Source organism: Triticum dicoccoides, chromosome 4A (assembly GCF_002162155.2).
Source record: "Triticum dicoccoides isolate Atlit2015 ecotype Zavitan chromosome 4A, WEW_v2.0, whole genome shotgun sequence".
Taxonomy (NCBI): Eukaryota; Viridiplantae; Streptophyta; class Magnoliopsida; order Poales; family Poaceae; genus Triticum; species Triticum dicoccoides.
The window spans coordinates 40,213,583-40,232,988 of record NC_041386.1 but is presented as its reverse complement, the minus strand read 5'-3'; the positions used below and the strand labels follow the sequence as shown (position 1 = coordinate 40,232,988).

Genomic DNA, 19,406 nt, shown 5'->3' with positions numbered 1-19,406 from the left:
GGTAGTACGACATTCACCTACTAATATGAGAGACGGACAGACCTCCATCAAAGAACATTGTACTTCTAAGGCATTTGACTCATAAGCTAGACCTCTCTAGATAAGATCTACACCATTGTAATCCTACCATTGATTAGTTAATGTCAGTAGGCAGGACATAAGGCGTTTTTCCATCCGGGAGCCAGAACCTTGGTGAACCCACCATGTCACCTTCATGGTCAGCGGTGCATTAATCTCGACACGATACGACCAGGTGATCCCAAAGTTACAAGGGACTGTATCTTCTATAACATCAAAATCCCTGACCGAGCATACACATATTTATCCTTTCCTAGTGTCTATTCAAGCATAATGGGGTGCAGAGCCTTAGATACTTTTAAAGTTAATCGGTGAATATGAAATCCAAATAATTCTATGGAGTATTAGGAATGGACATCCAAAATGCTATCTTTACTAGGTTCCGACAATATGCAAGTCTAGATCATCTATAATGAGTAATAAATCGGCCGATACTAAATATGGTGATGCATTTCCAAATTTCAACGAACTTTTATCAAACCAATAAGGATAGCCGCACAACCAAGGAACTATATGAACTAGCATATTTTCTTCCAATCTCTTATTCATGCATTGCATTACATATGTCCTCAGATCCACCTCACTAAGATTTCCCTCCCAGGCCTCCATAAAAGAATTGAGCTCTTCCTATGGGTGAAGCAGAGTAGAGCTTGCCATCTGTAACTTTACTGCGTGCATCATTGCCAATTGGGGTGCTTCTACCATCCTTGTGGATGAGCCAAATATCATGGATAGATGCAACTTGACCAGGGTTAGAGGAAAAGGCTCCACTTCCCATAGGAGGAGCTATAGTATTTCTAGTACTTCGAGCATGCCCTCCAATTGAGATTTGAGTGGCTTTTGTAGATAAGCTGTCAAATAGTGATGCTGGGAAGTAACCTACTGGAATTGGGACACCGTTGATGCCATAGTACAACCACCAGTCCCCACTTGAACTTTCCTACAATTTTATTCATGCAAACATATAGGACAATAATTAAATGAGTACTTCTGCATCCCTAATGAATTAAAATTGATAAAACGTACCTTGGACACTCTAATAGTAATCGTTTGGCATTTCCTATTGATACCGGAGACAGGACTTATGATATCACCAGGAGATATGGGGGACCCCTTCACGAGTTTAAAGCCAGGACAATCGAGGTTGACACACCCTGTACTTCGATGATTATCTTTCTGCACTTCCAAACATATCATTTAGATGGCATCCCATATTGTCTAATATCTAGTCGCTCATTTTTAAAAATAACTCTTATTTTGGAATATTACTTAAAATTATAATTCTTCCATGTATAGACAATGCTACCTCTATCTTTGAGTTTCCCCTTATTATTTTATTATCATTGTCAAGCATTTACGCAAAACCAACTCCTAATTATTTTGCTTGTTTGAGAACACCTAGAGAAGTAGTTTATCCAATCATTCTATCAACTTAGTTTATCTCAAAGTTCTCTAAAATCATGTTACCTTCAAAATATAAATCTTAGAAAAATAATAAGATTCACCCACTTTTTGTGGACTATATATATCACAAGTTTAAATAAGAGGAAGAAGCATACTGTCCAAAATGTAAAAAGGTGAGTACGCGAGTCATTAAATCGATATGGCCAAACCTACATAAGTATAAGAAACATAAGTCAATTATAAGAAATACAAAACTAAAACATATCAACATCGTTTAAAATAATATGGAGATTCAAAGACTAAAAAAGATGACTTACCACCCAACCAACAATAATTGTATTGAGTTTTTTGTTAACATCACCTTCCCAGTTATGAATCCAAATTGCACCCGCTGACAGTTGTCCGACATTAAGATTGTGTCCATACACATCCATGTTAGCAGATATTCCATAGTATCCCTTGTCATTATCATCCGTCAAATGTACGGCAAACTTCAAAATGAGTAAATTTAAAGATGGAGGTTATTCATACACTTCAAAAATCTAGATAAACAAACTATAAATCAATAGTTTGGTAAGAATCACAAATAATTCAATATTATCTAAAAGATATTTTTAGTAAAGAGGAGAAAAGTATATAACTCACATAATATTTTGTGTCATCATCATTTTTGATGGTAAATCTTGTGCATATGACATCTGAGGCATATATATAATATCTGTTGAACTAAAATTGCAATCCATATATTGTGAACTTGTTGGGTTTTCCTTCATACTAATGAGCATCGATGATGCATTCATATTTTCCTTCAAGACAAAAAGGATCATGTAAGTATGCATATATGGATTTGTAGCTTCTTATTTGCCGGTGTGAAAATCAACTCATCTAAAAATGATACACAAATAGTAATGGATGGTTATAGGAAAGCAGGAATTCTTCTGTTGATTGACTCCACATGTATGTTGAATCTTCTATTCCCACATCCAAACACATAAACAACTGGGAGATTCATTGTACATGATGCATGGACTTTCTTGTATATATTTTGGTGGAAATCTTTCTCAAATAGAATACTATGTTTACCTCATGGGTATTCAGAGTAAGTTGATCTGCCAGGCCTTGATGCACAAAAAATATGGTGCATAACGCAAAGATTTCCAAAACTAGATGAAGATGAGACATCTTGAGATGGGGGAGAACACATATAGAGCAATATTCCCATGGGAGTTCTATTATATAGAGGGGCTACTCTTAATTTCCACGCGACTACAACCTGCAATAGAGAAATAAATGATATACAACCCCCACACAATCAAGAAATAAATGACCAAATCTCTTCTCATTAAATATGATACTATGATAGTGCTACTTGGAAGAAATTTATGGAATGGCAATCCAGATATGCAACTTTGATTTGTTTATTTATTGAAGTACATTTGTTTCCACATCCAAAATTAAACAACTATGTACTGAGCCAAAAGACATCTAATATATTGCTATCAAGTACACACTTTGTGCATACTTTTTATTGATTTTTTTTCATAACATACTAATCCAGTTCCCAATGCTAGTTCATCTTTTTTTGTTGTTTCATTATTTTTTAGAAAAATCCCTAGAAAAAGTCTGAGGAAGAACAAAACAAAAATGGTGTTGGAATTTTTAACACATCAGAAGGCCATAGGAGCTTGGCCCTACATGAGATGGGCCCCACATGCCCTATGCATCCTAGGGCTATGGGTGCTTACAGCCTATGAGACCCCTTGGTTGGCCACCAGTGCCCGATGGTCCATATATACCCCCATTGGCAAACCCTAATTATTAAGAAATTTTCCTCCGCCGCCACATCATGTTGATGAGGCAATCTTCATTTCACCCCAGATCTGATACTTATCATAGGGGGAGTTCATCTCCGTCATCACAAACCTCGATGCTCGTGCTCCAAGATGAGTCATGAGCAGTTCGGCCCCTGGGCTACAGGTTCATGGCAGTAGTCAAAGTTGTAATCTCTCCATCTTAAATATTTTAGGGATAATCAATTTTATGCCCCTGGTTGTGTCCCACTTAGTTGTTTTGCCCCTAGTTTCCAAAAATCCTCGGTCCTGCCCAAGCCTCTTCACTCCTCTTATGCATTTTCCCTTTTACCGTTTGATCATCACTTTCAAAACTTCATTAAAAAATTCATATTAACTTGAGAAAATACAAATAAGATATCCAAATGTTTAGAAAAACAACACCTATATGTGCATGTCATTTGCATTCACGACAAAGGTGTTGTTTAAACCACACGATTGTATTAATATTATTGAACCTAAAAATGTATGAACAACACTTTTGTCATGAATGCAAATGCAAAAACATATAGGTGATGTTTTTCTAATCATTTAGATATCTTATTTGCATTTTCCTGAGTTAATATGAATTTATTATGAAGTTTTCGAAGTGGGAAAATGTTCAAAGGGCGGTCAAAGGGAAAATGCATAAGAGAAGTGTCTTGGGAAAGACCGATGATTTTGGAAAACTAGGGGCAAAACGGCCAAGTGGGACACAACTAGGGGCACATAAATATTTGTCCCATTTTTTTATGTTCAATGCAATATCCATATGAGCTGCCCTACATGATTATGGTTTATTATGTATTTGAAGTAGTGATGTAGTGTGGACAAATATAAACATAGGCCCAACCGAGACTAACACTGCAAAAAGAACACTTCTGTGATAATATGTGTTTGTCACAGTAGGTCACGTTTTCTGTCACGCATGTACATCCATACGATTTTATGGCAAAACGAAGATAGTCATACATGTGCTATTGCGGGAGTGTTCCATGAAAATAGTAAATTTATTGTCACGAAAGCATTCACTTCCATGATGATAAATGACAAGTCATAGAAGTGATTTCATCAAGTGTAACTGACATGTGGTAGCCACCGTAACGATTAGCTATTTAGCTATCGAGTGCCGGTTTTGGATCCGATACCCTTTAATAGCACTAACCAATGATGATTTTCCATGTGTCAATTTCTCATTCGCCAACGGAACAACGTGTGAGCTCTTCATAGCGATAGATGCCATCCATCCAATGGATGAGACACACCTATGAAATGTCAGAGGCTAACATTGTCCCATTTAGTTTCAAAAGGCCGACCCACTTGACTTGGTCAAAAGTTAGTGGGCCGGCCCATTGAAAGCATGTTAACGACATGTTTGCATATAGCTCATTTACGGTCCGGTTACGCCCGACCCGTTATGGCCTTTCTGAATTCAGCCCACTAGGGTCATGTGGGCCGTCCAATACGATTCCAGCCTGTTAACACTTTCGGCCCATGTGTGGCCAGTGACGTCTTTCGTCCCATACGAGGCTTTTTGTATCTCCTGGCCTTTTAGTGATCGTGGTGATTTTGGCCCATAAAGAACAATAAATGGCTTTGGACCCATTAGCGGCCCATGATTTAGTTGGGTTGTTTCCAACCCGTGTTTTCTTTTGGCCTTTTAAGGGCCCATAATATCTAGGGCTCATTTTCGGTCCTCGATTACTTCCGGTCTGTTACCGGCCTGTTCTGTTACAAGGGCAAATACATGCCATTGTTAAATTCGGCCCATTTGTGGCCCATTCATCCATTGGGACATTACTACTTGATAACCCACAAGTATAGGGGATCGCAACAGTCCTCGAGGGTAGAGTACTCAACCCAAATATATTTATTTGACACAAGGGGAGCCAAAGAATATTCACGAGTATTAGCAGTTGAGTTGTCAATTCAACCACACTAAAAGACTTAATATATGTAGGAAAGTTTTTAGTAGCAAAGTAGTATGGCAGTAACACTAACAGTGGCAATAGTAACAGTAGCAGTTTTTAGTGATTGTAACAGCAGTAGCAACGAAAGTAACTTAACAAAGACCAATATGTGAAAAGCTCATAGGTATTGGATCGGCAATGATAATTTTGTTGGATAATATTCATCATGTAGCAGTTATAACCTAGGGTGACACAGAACTAGCCCCCATTCATCAATGTCATGTAGGCATGTATTCCATACATAGTCATATATGCTTATGGAAAAGAACTTGCATGACATCTTTTATCCAACCCTCCCATGGTAGAAGGGTCCTAATGGACACACCTCTTTATAATAGAGAACCGAAACAAAGCATTAGCACTTAGTGAATACATGAAATCCTTAAACTACGGTAATCACAGGAAAGAATCCCAATTATTGTCACCTTGGGGTATGCGAATCATAACTCGTAATAGGCGTCTACAAGTTGCAAGATAGGATCAAGAACACACATATATTCATGAAAACATAGAAAAGTCATAGAACATCAATCTCAGAGCATAGTGGGTTCTAGGGATCAAACCCTAACAAAATTAACTCAATTACATGATAAATCACATCTAACCCATCACCGTCCGACAAGCCTACGATGGAATTACTCACTCCCAGCAGTGAGCATCATGAAATTGGTGATGGAGGAAGGTTGATGATGACGATGGCAACGGATTCCACCCTCTGGAGCCCTGAAGGGACTCGAGATCAGCCCTCCTGACGAAGAACAGGAGGTGACGGCGGCTCCGTATCGTAAAACGTGATGAATCCTTCTCTCTAAATTTTTTTCTCGGTGAATAGGTATATATGGAGTTGGAGTTAGGGTTGTAGATGGTCCAGGGGGCCACAAGCCCGCTCTGGCATCTTTTTACGCCAGTATTTTTTATATATTCCATAAATATTCTCCGTAAATTGTTAGGTCAACCAAGAATTTTTATTTTTGCACAAAAATAACACCATGGAAATTCTGCTGAAACAATGTCAGTCTGGGTTAGTTCCATTCAAATTATGCAAATTAGAGTCCAAAACAAGGGCAAAAAAGTTTGGAAAAGTAGATACGATGGAGACGTATCAACTCCCCCAAGCTTAACCCATTGCTTGTCCTCAAGCAATTCAGTTGACAAACTGAAACTGACAAAAAAAACTTTTACAAACTTTGTTTGATCTTGTTGTTGTAAATATGTCTAGCCAATATTCAGGTTTTCAACAAAGATTATGAACTAACCATATTGACAATAACATTTAGGTATCACATTTACTCATATCAATGGCATAATCAAATAGCGAGCAATAATGAGATATCTCGGATGACAACACTTTTTTTCAAAACAATCATGATATAATATGACATAATGGTATCTCGCTAGCCCTTTCTGAGACCGCAAAACATAAATGCAAAGCACCCTAAAAGACCAAGGACTGACTAGACATTATTATTCATGACAAAAGAGATCTAGTCACACTCATACTCAACATCAATTCAAAACAAAGCATATAAATGACAATAGTGCTCTCCAGTTGGGGCTTTTAATAAGAGGATGATGACTCAACAATAAAAGTAAATAGATGCCCCCTTCATAGAGGGAAGCAGGGATTTGCACAGGTGCCAGAGCTTGAATCTTTTAAAACATAGATGAATATAATTTCGAGAGGCATGCTTTCATTGTCAACATAACAACCAAAGGGTCTCACTATCTTCCATGCTAGACACATTATAGGTGGTTCCCAAATAGTCTGGTAAAGTTTTACTTCCCCTCCACCAACAATCACACTCCACAGCTAGCCGAATCCACGGGTACCGTACATACCAACAATAGTCCTGGGGGAGTTTTGTTTCATTATTATATTTTGATTTGACTTTGATCATGGAACTGGGCATCCCGATTACTAGCCACTTTCTCATGATTGACACGTGAATAAACATTCATCATGAGAATAACCCACCTAGCATGGAAGATAGTGATAGCCCCCGGTCGCTACATGAGCGATTTAGGCATACAAAACAGATTATTATTTGAAGGTTTAGAGTTTGGCACATGCAAAATTACTCGGAACGACAAGTAAATACCACATATAGGTAGGTATGGTGGACTCATATGGAACAACTTTGGGTTTAAGGCAGTGGATGGACAAGCAGTATTCCCGATTAGTACAGGTGAAGGCTTGCGAAAAGATTGAGGAGCGACCAACTAGAGAGCGACAACGGTCATATACATTTTGGGGAACGCAATATTTCAAAAAATCCTACGATCATGCAATATCTATCTAGGGATGCATAGCAACGAGAGGGGATAGTGTGCCTACCTACCCTCGTAGACCAAAAGCGGAAGCGTTGAGTACCGTGGTTGATGTAGTTGAACATCTTCGCGATCCAACCGATCAAGTACCGAACGGACGATACCTCCGTGATCTGCACACGTTAAACTCGGTGACGTCCCTCGAACTCTAGATCCAGCTGAGGCCGAGGGAGAGTTTCATCAGCACGGCATCATGTTGACGGTGGTGATGAAGTTACCGACGCAGGGCTTTGCCTAAGCACTACGACAATATGATTGAGGTGTGTTTTTGTGGAGGGGGGCACCGCACACGGCTAAAACAATTGTCAACTTTTGTTCTAGGGGTGCCCTCCCCACGTATATAAAGGAGGAAGAGGGAGGGAGGCAGCCTAGGGCGCGCCCAAGTAGGAGGAATCCTACTTGGGCCCCTAGTCCAATTCGGCCCCCCTTACCATATTTGGACAAGGGGGAAAGGAAGGAGGGGGGAGGGGAAGGAAGTAGGATTCGTACTTCATACTTTCCTTTTCCTCCTCTCCATTTCCTTTCTCCCCACGTGGCTGCCCTATAGGGGGCACACCAGCCCCTTGTGGGCTGGTGTGTTCCCTTACTTGGCCCATTAAGCCCATATCTTTGTCGGGGTTTGCCCGGAACCCCTTCTGGTGACCCGGTATCATCCGGAACACTTTCGTAGTCTGAATATAGCCTTCAAATATATGAATCTTTACCCCTCGACCATTTCAAGACTCCTCGTCATGTCCGTGATCTCATCTGGGACTCCAAACAAACTTCGGTACATCAAATCACATAACTCATAATACAAATCGTCATCGATCATTAAGCGTGTGGACCCTACGGGTTCGAGAACTATGTAGACATGACCGAGACACATCTCCAGTCAATAACAAATAGCGTAACCTGGATGCTCATATCGTCTCCTATATATTCTACAAAGATCTTTATCGGTCAAACCGCATAACAACATACGTTGTTCCGTTTGTTATCGGTATGTTACTTGCCCGAGATTCGATCGTCAATATCATCATACCTAGTTCAATCTCATTACTCTCAAGTCTCTTTACTCATTCTGTAATCCATCATCCCGCAACTAACTCATTAGTCACATTGCTTGCCAGGCTTATAGTGATGAGCATTACCGAGAGGGCCGAGAGATACCTCTCTGATACACAGAGTGACAAATCCTAATCTCGATCTATGACAACTCAACAAACACCATCGGAGACACCTGTAGAGAATCTTTATAATCGCCCAGTTATGTTGTGATGTTTGATAGCACACAAGGTGTTCCTACGGTATTCGGGAGTTGCATAATCTCATAGTCAGAGGAACATGTATAAGTCATGATGAAAGCAATAGTAATAAAACTAAATGATCATTTATGCTAAGCTAACGGATGGGTCATGTACATCACATCATTCTCTAATGATGTGATCCTGTTCATCAAATGAGAACACATGTCTATGGTTAGGAAACTTAACCATCTTTGGTTAACGAGCTAGTCAAGTAGAGGCATACTAGGGACACTCTGTTTTTCTATGTATTCACACATGTACTAAGTTTCCGGTTAATACGATTCTAGCATGAATACTAAACATTTATCATGATATAAGGAAATATAAATAACAACTTTATTATTGCCTCTAGGGCATATTTCCTCCAGTCTCCACTTGCACTAGAGTCAATAATCTAGTTCACATCGCCATGTGATTTAACACCAATAGTTCACATCGTCATGTGATTTAACACTCTATAGTCCACATCTCTATGTGACCAATACCCAAAGGGTTTACTAGAGTCAATAATCTAGTTCACATCTCCATGTGATTAACACCCAAAGTGTACTAAGGTGTGATCATGTTTTTCTTGTGAGAGAAGTTTAGTCAACGGGTCTGCCACATTCAGATCCGTATGTATTTTGCAAATTTCTATGTCTACAATGCTCTGCATGGAGCTACTCTAGCTAATTGCTCCCACTTTCAATATGTATCTAGATCGAGACTTAGAGTCATCTAGATTGGTTTCAAAGCTTGCATCGATGTAACTCTTTTTCACCTCCATAACCAAGAAACATTTCCTTATTCCCCTAAGGATAATTTTGACCGTTGTCTAGTGATCCACTCCTGGATCACTATTGTACCCTCTTGCCAAACTCATGGCGAGGTACATAATAGGTCTGGTACACAGCATGGCTTACTTTATAGAACCTATGACTGAGGCATAGGGAATGACTTTTCATTCTCTTTCTATTTTCTACCGTGGTCGGGTTTTGAGTCTTTACTCAACTTCATACCTTGCAACACAGGCAAGAACTCCTTCTTTGACTGTTCCATTTTGAACTACTTCAAAAACTTGTCAAGGTATGTACTCATTGAAAAAATCTATCAAGCGTCTTGATCTATCTCTATAGATCTTGATGCTCAATATGTAAGCAACTTCACCAAGGCCTTTCTTTGGAAAATTCCTTTCAAAAACTCCTTTATGCTTTCCAGAAAATTCTACATTATTTCTGATCAACAATATATCATTCACATATACTTATCAGAAAGGCTGTAGTGCTCCCACTCACTTCCTTGTAAATATAGGCTTCACCGCAAGTCCGTATAAAACTATGTGCTTTGATCAACTTATCAAAGCATAAATTCCAACTCCGAGATGCTTGCACAAGTCCATAGATGGATCGTTGGAGCTTGCACATTTTGTTAGCACCTTTAGGATTGACAAAACCTTTTGGTTGCATTATATACAATTCTTCTTTAAGATATCCATTAAGGAATGCAGTTTTGACATCCATTCGCCAAATTTCATAAAATGTGGAAATTGCTAACATGATTCGGACAGACTATAAGCATCGATACGAGTGAGAAAATCTCATCGTAGTCAATAAAATCCTTTTCGACAAGTCGATCTTTGTAGATAGTAACACTACTATCAGCGTCCGTCTTCGTCTTGAAGATCCACTTATTCTCAATGGCTCGCCGATCATCAGGCAAGTCAATCAAAGTACATACTTTGTTCTCATACATGGATCCCATCTCAAATTTCATGGCCTCAAGCCATTTCGTGGAATCTGGGCTCATCATCGTTTCCTCATAGTTTGTAAGTTCGTCATGGTCTAGTAACATGGCTTCCAGAACAGGATTACCATACCACTCTGGTGCGTAACGTACTCTGGTTGACCTATGAGGTTCGGTAGTAACTTGATCTAAAGTTTCATGATCATCATCATTAACTTCCTCACTAATTGGTGTAGGCATAATTGGAACTGATTTTTGTGATGAACCATTTTCCAATTCGGGAGAAGGTACAACACCTTATCAAGTTCTACTTTCCTCCCACTCACTTCTTCCGAGAGAAACTCCTTCTCTAGAAAGGATCCATTCTTAGCAACAGATAACTTTCCTTCGGATCTGTGATAGAAGGTGTACCCAACAGTTTCCTTTGGGTATCCTATGAAGACGCATTTCTCTGATTTGGGTTCGAGCTTATCAGGTTGAAACTTTTTCACATAAGCATCGCAACCCCAAACTTTAAGAAACGACGGCTTAGGTTTCTTGCCAAACCACAATTCATATTGTGTCGTCTCAATGGATTTAGATGGTGCCCTATTTAACATGAATGCAGCTGTCTCTAATGCATAACCCCAAAACGATAGTAGTAATTCGGTAAGAGACATCATCGATCGCACCATATCTAATAAAGTACGGTTATGATGTTTGGACACACCATTATGTTGTGGTGTTCCAGGTGGCATGAGTTTGTGAAACTATTTCACATTGTTTTAATTGAAGGCCAAACTCATAACTCAAATATTCGCCTCTGCGATCAGGTCATAGAAACTTTATTTTCTTGTTACGATGATTCTCTACTTCACTCTAAATTCTTTGAACTTTTGAAATGTTTCAGACTTGTGTTTCATCAAGTAGATATACCGATATCTGCTCAAATCATCAGTGAAGGTGAGAAAATAATGATACCCGCTGCGAGCCTTAACACTCATCGGACCGCATACATCAGTATGTATTATTTCCGATAAGTTAGTGGCTCGCTATATTGTTCCGGAGAATGGAGCTTTAGTCATCTTGCCCATGAGGCATGGTTCGCAAGCATCAAGTGATTCCAAAAACCCATCAACATGGAGTTTCTTCATGCGCTTCACACCAATATGACCTAAATGGCAGTGCCACAAATATGTTGCACTATCATTATCAGCTTTGCATCTTTTGGCATCAATATTATGAATATGTGTATCACTACGATCGAGATTAAATAAACCATTTATTTTGAGTGTATGACCATAGAAGGTTTTATTCATGTAAATAGAACAACAATTATTCTTTGACTTAAATGAATAACCGTATTGCAATAAACATGATCCAATCATATTCATGCTCAACGCAAACACCAAATAATATTTATTTTTGGTTCAACACTAATCCTGAAGGTAAAGGGAGTGTGCGATGGTGATCTTATCATCCTTGGAATCATTTCCAACACACATCATCACCTTGCCCTTAACTAGTCTCTGTTTGTTTTGCAACTCTTGTTTCGAGTTACTACTCTTAGCAACTGAACCAGCATCAAATACCGAGGGGTTGCTATAAACACTAGTAAAATACACATCAATAACATGTATATCAAATATAGCTTTGTTCACTTTGCCATCCTTCTTATCCACCAAGTATTTGGGGTAGTTCTGCTTCCAGTGACCATTCCCTTTGCAGTAGAAGCACTCAGTTTTAGGCTTAGGTCTAGCTTTGGGTTTCGTCACGGGAGTGGCAACTTGCTTGCCATTCTTTCTTGAAGTTCCCTTTCTTTTCCTTTGCCCCTTTTCTTGAAACTAGTGGTCTTGTTAACCATCAACACTTGATGCTCTTTCTTGATTTCTACCTTCGCTGATTTTATCATCGCGAAGAGCACGGGAATCATTTTTGTCATCCCTTGCATATTATAATTCATCACGAAGTTCTAGTAACTTGGTGATAGTGACTAGAGAACTCTATCAACCACTATCTTATCTGGAAGATTAACTCTCACTTGATTCAAGTGATTGTAGTACTTAGACATTCTGAGCACATGCTCACTCGTTGAGCTATTCTCCTCCATCTTGTAGGCAAAGTACTTGTCAGAGGTCTCATACCTCTCGACTCGGGCATGATTCTGAAATACTAATTTCAGCTCTTTGAACATCTTATATGCTCTGTGGTGTTCAAAACGTTTTTGAAGTCCCGGTTCTAAGCCGTAAAGCATGGCGCACTAAACTGTCAAGTAGTCATCATACCGAGCTTGCCAAACGTTCATAACGTCTGCATCTACTCCTGCAATAGGTACGTCACTTAGAGGTGCATCAAGGACATAATTCTTCTATGCAGGGATAATCCTTAGATCACGGACCCAGTCCACATGATTGCTACTATCAGCTTTCAACTCATTTTTCTCTAGGAACATATCAAAATAAATGGGGAGCTACATCACAAGCTATTGATCTACAACATAGATATGCAAATACTATCAGGACTAAGTTCATGATAAATTAAAGTTCAATTGATCTTATTTCTTAAGAACTCCCACTTAGATAGACATCCCTCTAGTCATCTAAGTGATCACGTGATCCAAATCAACTAAACCATGTCCTATCATCACGTGAGATGGAGTAGCTTTCAATGGTGAACATCACTATGTTGATCATATCTACTATATGATTCACACTCGACCTTTCGGTCTCAGTGTTTCGAGGCCATATCTGCATATGCTAGGCTCGTCAAGTTTAACCCGAGTATTCTGCGTGTGCAAAACTGGATTGCACCCGTTGTATGTGAACGTTGAGCTTATCACACCCTATTATCACGTGGTGTCTCGGCACGACGAACTGTAGCAATGGTGCATACTCAGGGAGAACACTTATACCTTGAAATTTAGTGAGAGATCACCTTATAATGCTGCCGCCGTACTAAGCAAAATAAGATGCATAAAAGATAAACATCACATGCAACCTGCCATCATCATCTTGTGCCTTTGATCTCCATCTCCAAAGTACCGTCATGATCTCCATCGTCACTGGCATGACACCATGATCTCCATCATCTTGATCTTTATCAACATGTCATCACATGGTCGTCTCGCCAACTATTGCTATCGCATAGTGATAAAGTAAAGCAATTATATGGCACTTGCATCTTATGCAATAAAGAGACAACCATAAGGCTCCTGAGTTGTCGATAACTTTAACAAAACATGATCATCTCATACAACAATTTATATCTCATCACGTCTTGACCATATCACATCACAACTTGCCCTGCAAAAACAAGTTAGACGTCCTCTACTTTGTTGTTGCAAGTTTTACGTGGCTGCTACGGGCTTCTAGCAAGAACCGTTCTTACCTACGCATCGAAACCACAACATTTTTTTGTCAAGTGTGATGGTTTAACCTTCAACAAGGACCGGACGTAGTCAAACTCAATTCAACTAAAGTTGGAGAATCAGACACCCATCAGCCACCTATGTGCAAAGCACGTTGGTAGAACCAGTCTCATGAACGTGGTCATGTAATGTCGGTCCGGGCCGCTTCATCCAACAATACCACCGAATCAAAGTAACATGTTGCTGGTAAGCAGTATGACTATTATCGCCCACAACTCTTTATGTTCTACTCGTGCATATAACATCTATGCATAGACCTGGCTCAGATGCCACTATTGGGGAACGCAGTATTTCAAAAAAAATCCTACGATCACGCAAGATCTATCTAGGGATGCATAGCAACGAGAGGGGAGAGTGTGTCTACGTACCCTCGTAGACTGGAAGCGAAAGCGTTGAGTAACACGGTTGATGTAGTCGAACGTCTTCGTGATCCAACCGATCAAGTACCGAATGCACGGCACCTCCGCGATCTGCACATGTTCAGCTCAGTGACATCCCTCGAACTCTAGATCCAGCTGAGGCTGAGGGAGAGTTTCATTAGCATGACGGCGTGTTGACGGTGATGATGAAGTTACCGACGCAGGGCTTCGCCTAAGCACTACGACAATATGACTGAGGTGTGTTTCTGTGGAGGGGGGCACCGCACATGGCTAAAACAATTGTCAACTTTTGTTCTAGGGATTCCCTCCCCTACTTCATACTTTCCTTTTCCTCCTTGACGGTGTCCTGGACTAGGGGGTACTCACCACGCCGTCTCCCGACAGCTGGATCAGGCCAAGGACCCCCATGGCGGTTCACTCATGGGCCACTTCAGGCATCCCATGCCGCACACGAGGAAGATTCCACAAGGCTTGGTGATCAAGACAAGGACTCCTCTCCACCAATGTATCCGACTAGGACTCTTGTTATCCTAGGCCTCCAGTTCATTATATAAGCCGAGGCCAAGCTAGTCGATAGATCATTATGACATTATTCATCATACCCTCAGGTTTTAGACCACAACATATGATCTCACGATAGATCAACTCTGTACTTGATACTCCATTAATATAAACAAGAGCAGGACGTAGGGTTTTACCTCCATCAAGAGGGCCCGAACCTGGGTAAAACATCATCTCCTTTGTTCTTGTTACCATTGATCCGAGAATCCACAGCTCGGGACCCCCTACCCCGAGATCGGTCGGTTTTGACACCGACAATGGTGCTTTCATTGAGAGTTCCATTGTGTGATTGGTAAAAGATCAATGGCTCGCCTGTAGATCAACTGCGATGTTGGTGTCTTTGTCACCTTGGCTTGACCAAGGACTGTGCCCTGCCTCCAATCGCCATGTTCCGACGAGGGCCTTCATCAACATCAACTCCGATCTCTTTCATGATCATGGAGGAATCATCCATGGAGCTAGGGGGCTCAATGTCAAGATTGCCCTCAGCCGACCGTGCTGTTTTTTTGAACAGCAAACTTGTATCCACCACCACCACCACCTCGAGCATCGCTTTGACAATTCCTTTGGTGTAATTATGCGGAATTGAGTCTACAACAACACTGTAAAATTTCGTCGCGTTCCAATGGAGCAATCTCTGCCGATCTCCGATATACCGGAGCCCTAACGAATCTGGAAGAGTTTGGAGCGTGGTGTCCAGCATCTAGCTTGGACATCCTTTGGAAGATCCAACCGTTGATAAGCTGCGGAATTCCTATATCTACCATCTCTCAAAATTTCAGCTCGATCCAACCGTTCAAACTTTGGGAACCTTCCGATTACTGCATCATTTTTCGGATGTGTTTTCTGCGCGAATACGAATCCGACATGGGTTCATCTCTTTTCATCTCTTTCTAGGGTATTTTATTTTGTTTCCGAACACATGCTCACAAATTTTGCTCCTTTTGGGAGGTAATCTTCACCTTCACGCTGGTGTCAAATCAGTCCGGCAATATTGCTTCACGGCTGTTGATCTGCCCTAGACACATCATCGCTTTGTTGAGCCGAGCTCAACTTCTTCGGAACATCATCTCGGCGAGCCGAACCAGTGTTTAGAATCGCAAAGAATAAATCTTCACCAACATCACCACCCCACAGATCACACGAAGCGGGCACACCGGCATCACCGCATGGTCACTTCATCAAGCCGGCATTGACCATGTCACAAGTTACGACCTACGTTAGCATGGACGCATTGTTGCTTCTTCAAGCCGATGTCCATCACGCTGAACTGTTTCAACACCTTGGCTGACACGGCAGCTGCAACTTCTCCTTACCGGCCTGCTCCGTCACCTCGGCTGGACCGGGGGCTTCACCATATCTTCATCAAACCTACTCTGGTGACTTCGGCGTCACCAGCCGACATGCTTCGACTGATCGGCTAACATGGAGGCTTCGACACCTTGGCTGGACTGGGGACTTTGCTATTTCTTCATCAACATACCCCAATGACTTCGGCGTCGGTTTGCACTATTTCCTATGCAAAGGTAAATGATCCAGGTCGGACAGTGTTGTCACCTCGGTGTACAAACATACCACGTCACCTCGGTTGGACCGGGGGCTTCGTCATCACTTCATTAACCCACGCCGGGTACTTTGGTGTCACATTGTCGGCCTACATCGGTCGTGCTATGTTGCCAATATGGAGCGTCGAGCTCTTCGCTCTGCCACCTCAGGACCGGCTTGGGGGCTGGGACGTCATCCCGCCATAAGCTCAGACCGCGTCATCAATGCCGAACACAATAAACAACTAAGTCGCTTTTATGCTCAAAGTTTTAAATTTTTAAATTTTGTTCGGTTCGACCAAGTATTATAGTTTTTTTGGCAAAGAGTTTTTTGTGAAAAACTTCCTTGTCAAAACTTTGTTTGTGACACACAAATTCAAATACCCAGTTTACTTGGGGGCGTCCTTTATGAAGCCTTCCCTCTTGCATATGATTATACTTGTAGGGCTTCGTTCCTTGTTCGTGTATTACGCCACAATATGCACCATGTTGACTTAAGTGTTCCGCAATCTGGGTTGCCTTGCTCCTGTGTTTACCCCTACGTTCCCGATTGTTCGGCTAGGGAGTAAAGGGATCGCCTCTGCGATTGTCACGATTGGGTTGTCGGCATTCTGGGAACGGGGGTCCCCAGACTTGCCTGCCTATGGCTCGCGGCATGGCTGAGCCAGCAGGCCGTACGACCCATCTTCACCAGCAGAGCATCCAAGACCGTCGCGAGGGTCCAAGCCTCACGAGGCAGACGACACAAGACCTTCTCGGGAGTAGCCTACCTAGGCAGGCTCATGAGGAGCGGAGATATCAAGGCGGGACAAACCTCACGAGACCCTCGTGACGTGAGCCATGACGTATGGCACCAGGCGGGCGCCAGCGCGCGTAGCGTCATTGTTTCCTCTTTGGTGCTAAGGAGGCAAGCGCAGGCGAAGAGTACCAAGGCATCAGTCAAAGGTTGCTATATTGGTGCAACGAGACCAAGACCAGGAGGACGGCAAGACGGAGGTCATCATGGAGCCCAAGACGGCATCACCACCAGAGCCTTTGGCAGGCGAAGACCACTTTTGTCAGGATAGCTTGTACTAGCTGTCCCCCTTCGAATTAGCCCGCCATTGTTGGCTCCCTTCCTGCTCGATATTTGGGAAGAGGACCAGGGCCAGTATAAATAGGACTAGCCACCAGTTTAGATGAGGAGGATCATTGAGTCCACCCACACACACACAAGCTCGCCGAGCTCAAGAACACCTCAACCTCAAGAGGCTATTCTTCCCTTGTACTGTTCATCATCAGCCCTAGAGGCAATCCACCAGCACCACACTGGAGTAGGGTATTACACCACAACGGTGGCTCGAACTAGTATAAATCTTGTGTCATTCTGTGTTCGAGTTCGTCGAGTTCGTCCACGAGATCTTAGCGAGCTAGGGCATTGATTGGTGGGAAGGAAAGACTTTGCACGGACCCTAGTGTTCGAACCTTAAGGGTTTGCCGGAACCCCACATCCGACATTTGGCGCGCCGGGTAGGGGTGCGCTGGGGCTTCTCTCCACCAACCAGCGCCCTGTATCGCTGCACTATGCTCCCATGGCAGGTGCCCCGCTACCAACCTTTGCGGTCGACACCAGTAGCAGGGAGTCTGGGTACCGAGCCCTGGCCCCCGCTCTGCGGCGAGTGCAATGGCCGGCTAGGTTCAGGCCGAAGATGCTGCCGCGTTACAATGGCGCGGCAGACTCGGCGCTGTTCCTGCTGGCATATGAGGAGGCCATCCTCGAGGCCGGAGGCGATGATAAGATCATGGCAAACTTGTCCCCCCTTGTCCTCGCTGGCGAGCCGCGTGCTTGGCTGCTCAACCTCCCGGGATCCACGATGACGTCCTGGGGGGAACTCCGCGACCTCTTCACTGCGCGCTACACGGCGCTGGCACACCATGCAGTCGCAGCACTGCTGGGTGGCTCCCAAGCACCTCCTTCAGATCGCCACGTCAAGCCTTTTTCCGTCAGATCGGGGCGGCCTGCAAGCGCCCAGGGGCTCCGCCGGGTTGGGCTACGCCGGAGGCCGACCTCACCTTCGACTCGGAAGACCACCCCGGCTCCACCGCCGGCTCAGGGATGCTCCCTATGCTCTGCACGCCCACCATCTGCAACGTGGCTGTCACCAAGACACTCATCGACGGCGGCGCCGGCCTCAACTTGCTCTCCGTGGAAGCCTTCAGCCTTCTTCATGTGCTGCTTGAACGGCTCGGCCTCAGCAAGCCCTTCACAAGAGTGGGTGGTGGAGCAGCTCACCCTCTGGGGCAGACCCGCCTCCCTGTCACCTTTGGCACGCGAGACAACTATCGCACCGAGCTGGTGGACACTTACATCGCCCGCATCGGTCTCCCGTATAATGCCATCCTCGGGTACCCGGCTCTCGCTCAGTTCATGGTGGTGACTCACCCGGCTTACAACCTCCTGAAGATGCCAGGGAGCAAGGGTGTCCTCACAATCAAGGGGGCCGCTAAGGAGGTCGTGGCAGCGCTCAAGCTTGCCTTGAAGACCGTGGCAGCAGCATAGCCAGCCGGTGTCGGTACACCCAAGGCCAAGGAAATTGCGCTCACCAAGAAGAAGCGGCTATTCACTTAAGACAAGGCGGAGACCAAGCAGGTGCCAGTCGACGAGGACGGGTCTTCAAGAGCCACCTTCACCATAGGAACCAGCCTTGACCCGGGACAAGAAGAAGCTTTGGTGAGGTTTTTGCGCATGAACAAGGAGATATTGGCGTGGGAGCCCAATCAGCTGGTAGGGGTCCCGAGAGAGATAATCCAACATCATTTGAGGGTGTGCCCCAACGTACTCCCCGTGAAGTAGCGAGCAAGACGGCAGTCCACAGAGAAGCAGGCCTTCATCATCCAAGAGACACGCAAGCTGGA

The 19,406-nt window shown here is 43.1% G+C and overlaps 1 protein-coding gene and 1 long non-coding RNA gene across 2 annotated transcripts; both read right to left on the bottom strand.

Moving 5' to 3' along the window:
* Positions 1-588: 588 nt before the first annotated feature.
* Positions 589-1,275, bottom strand: LOC119283392. Its single transcript, XM_037562956.1, has 2 exons — positions 1,105-1,275; positions 589-1,018 (listed from the first exon to the last, which is right to left on the bottom strand). The coding sequence occupies exons 1-2, from the start codon at positions 1,273-1,275 to the stop codon at positions 662-664; spliced, it is 528 nt and encodes a 175-aa protein (XP_037418853.1). The 3' UTR covers positions 589-661.
* A 98-nt stretch (positions 1,276-1,373) lies between these two features.
* On the bottom strand, positions 1,374-2,660 carry LOC119288642. Its single transcript, XR_005141234.1, has 3 exons — positions 2,566-2,660; positions 1,800-1,973; positions 1,374-1,691 (listed from the first exon to the last, which is right to left on the bottom strand). It is a non-coding gene; the product is annotated as an uncharacterized LOC119288642 (long non-coding RNA).
* Between the last annotated feature and the right edge of the window lie 16,746 nt (positions 2,661-19,406).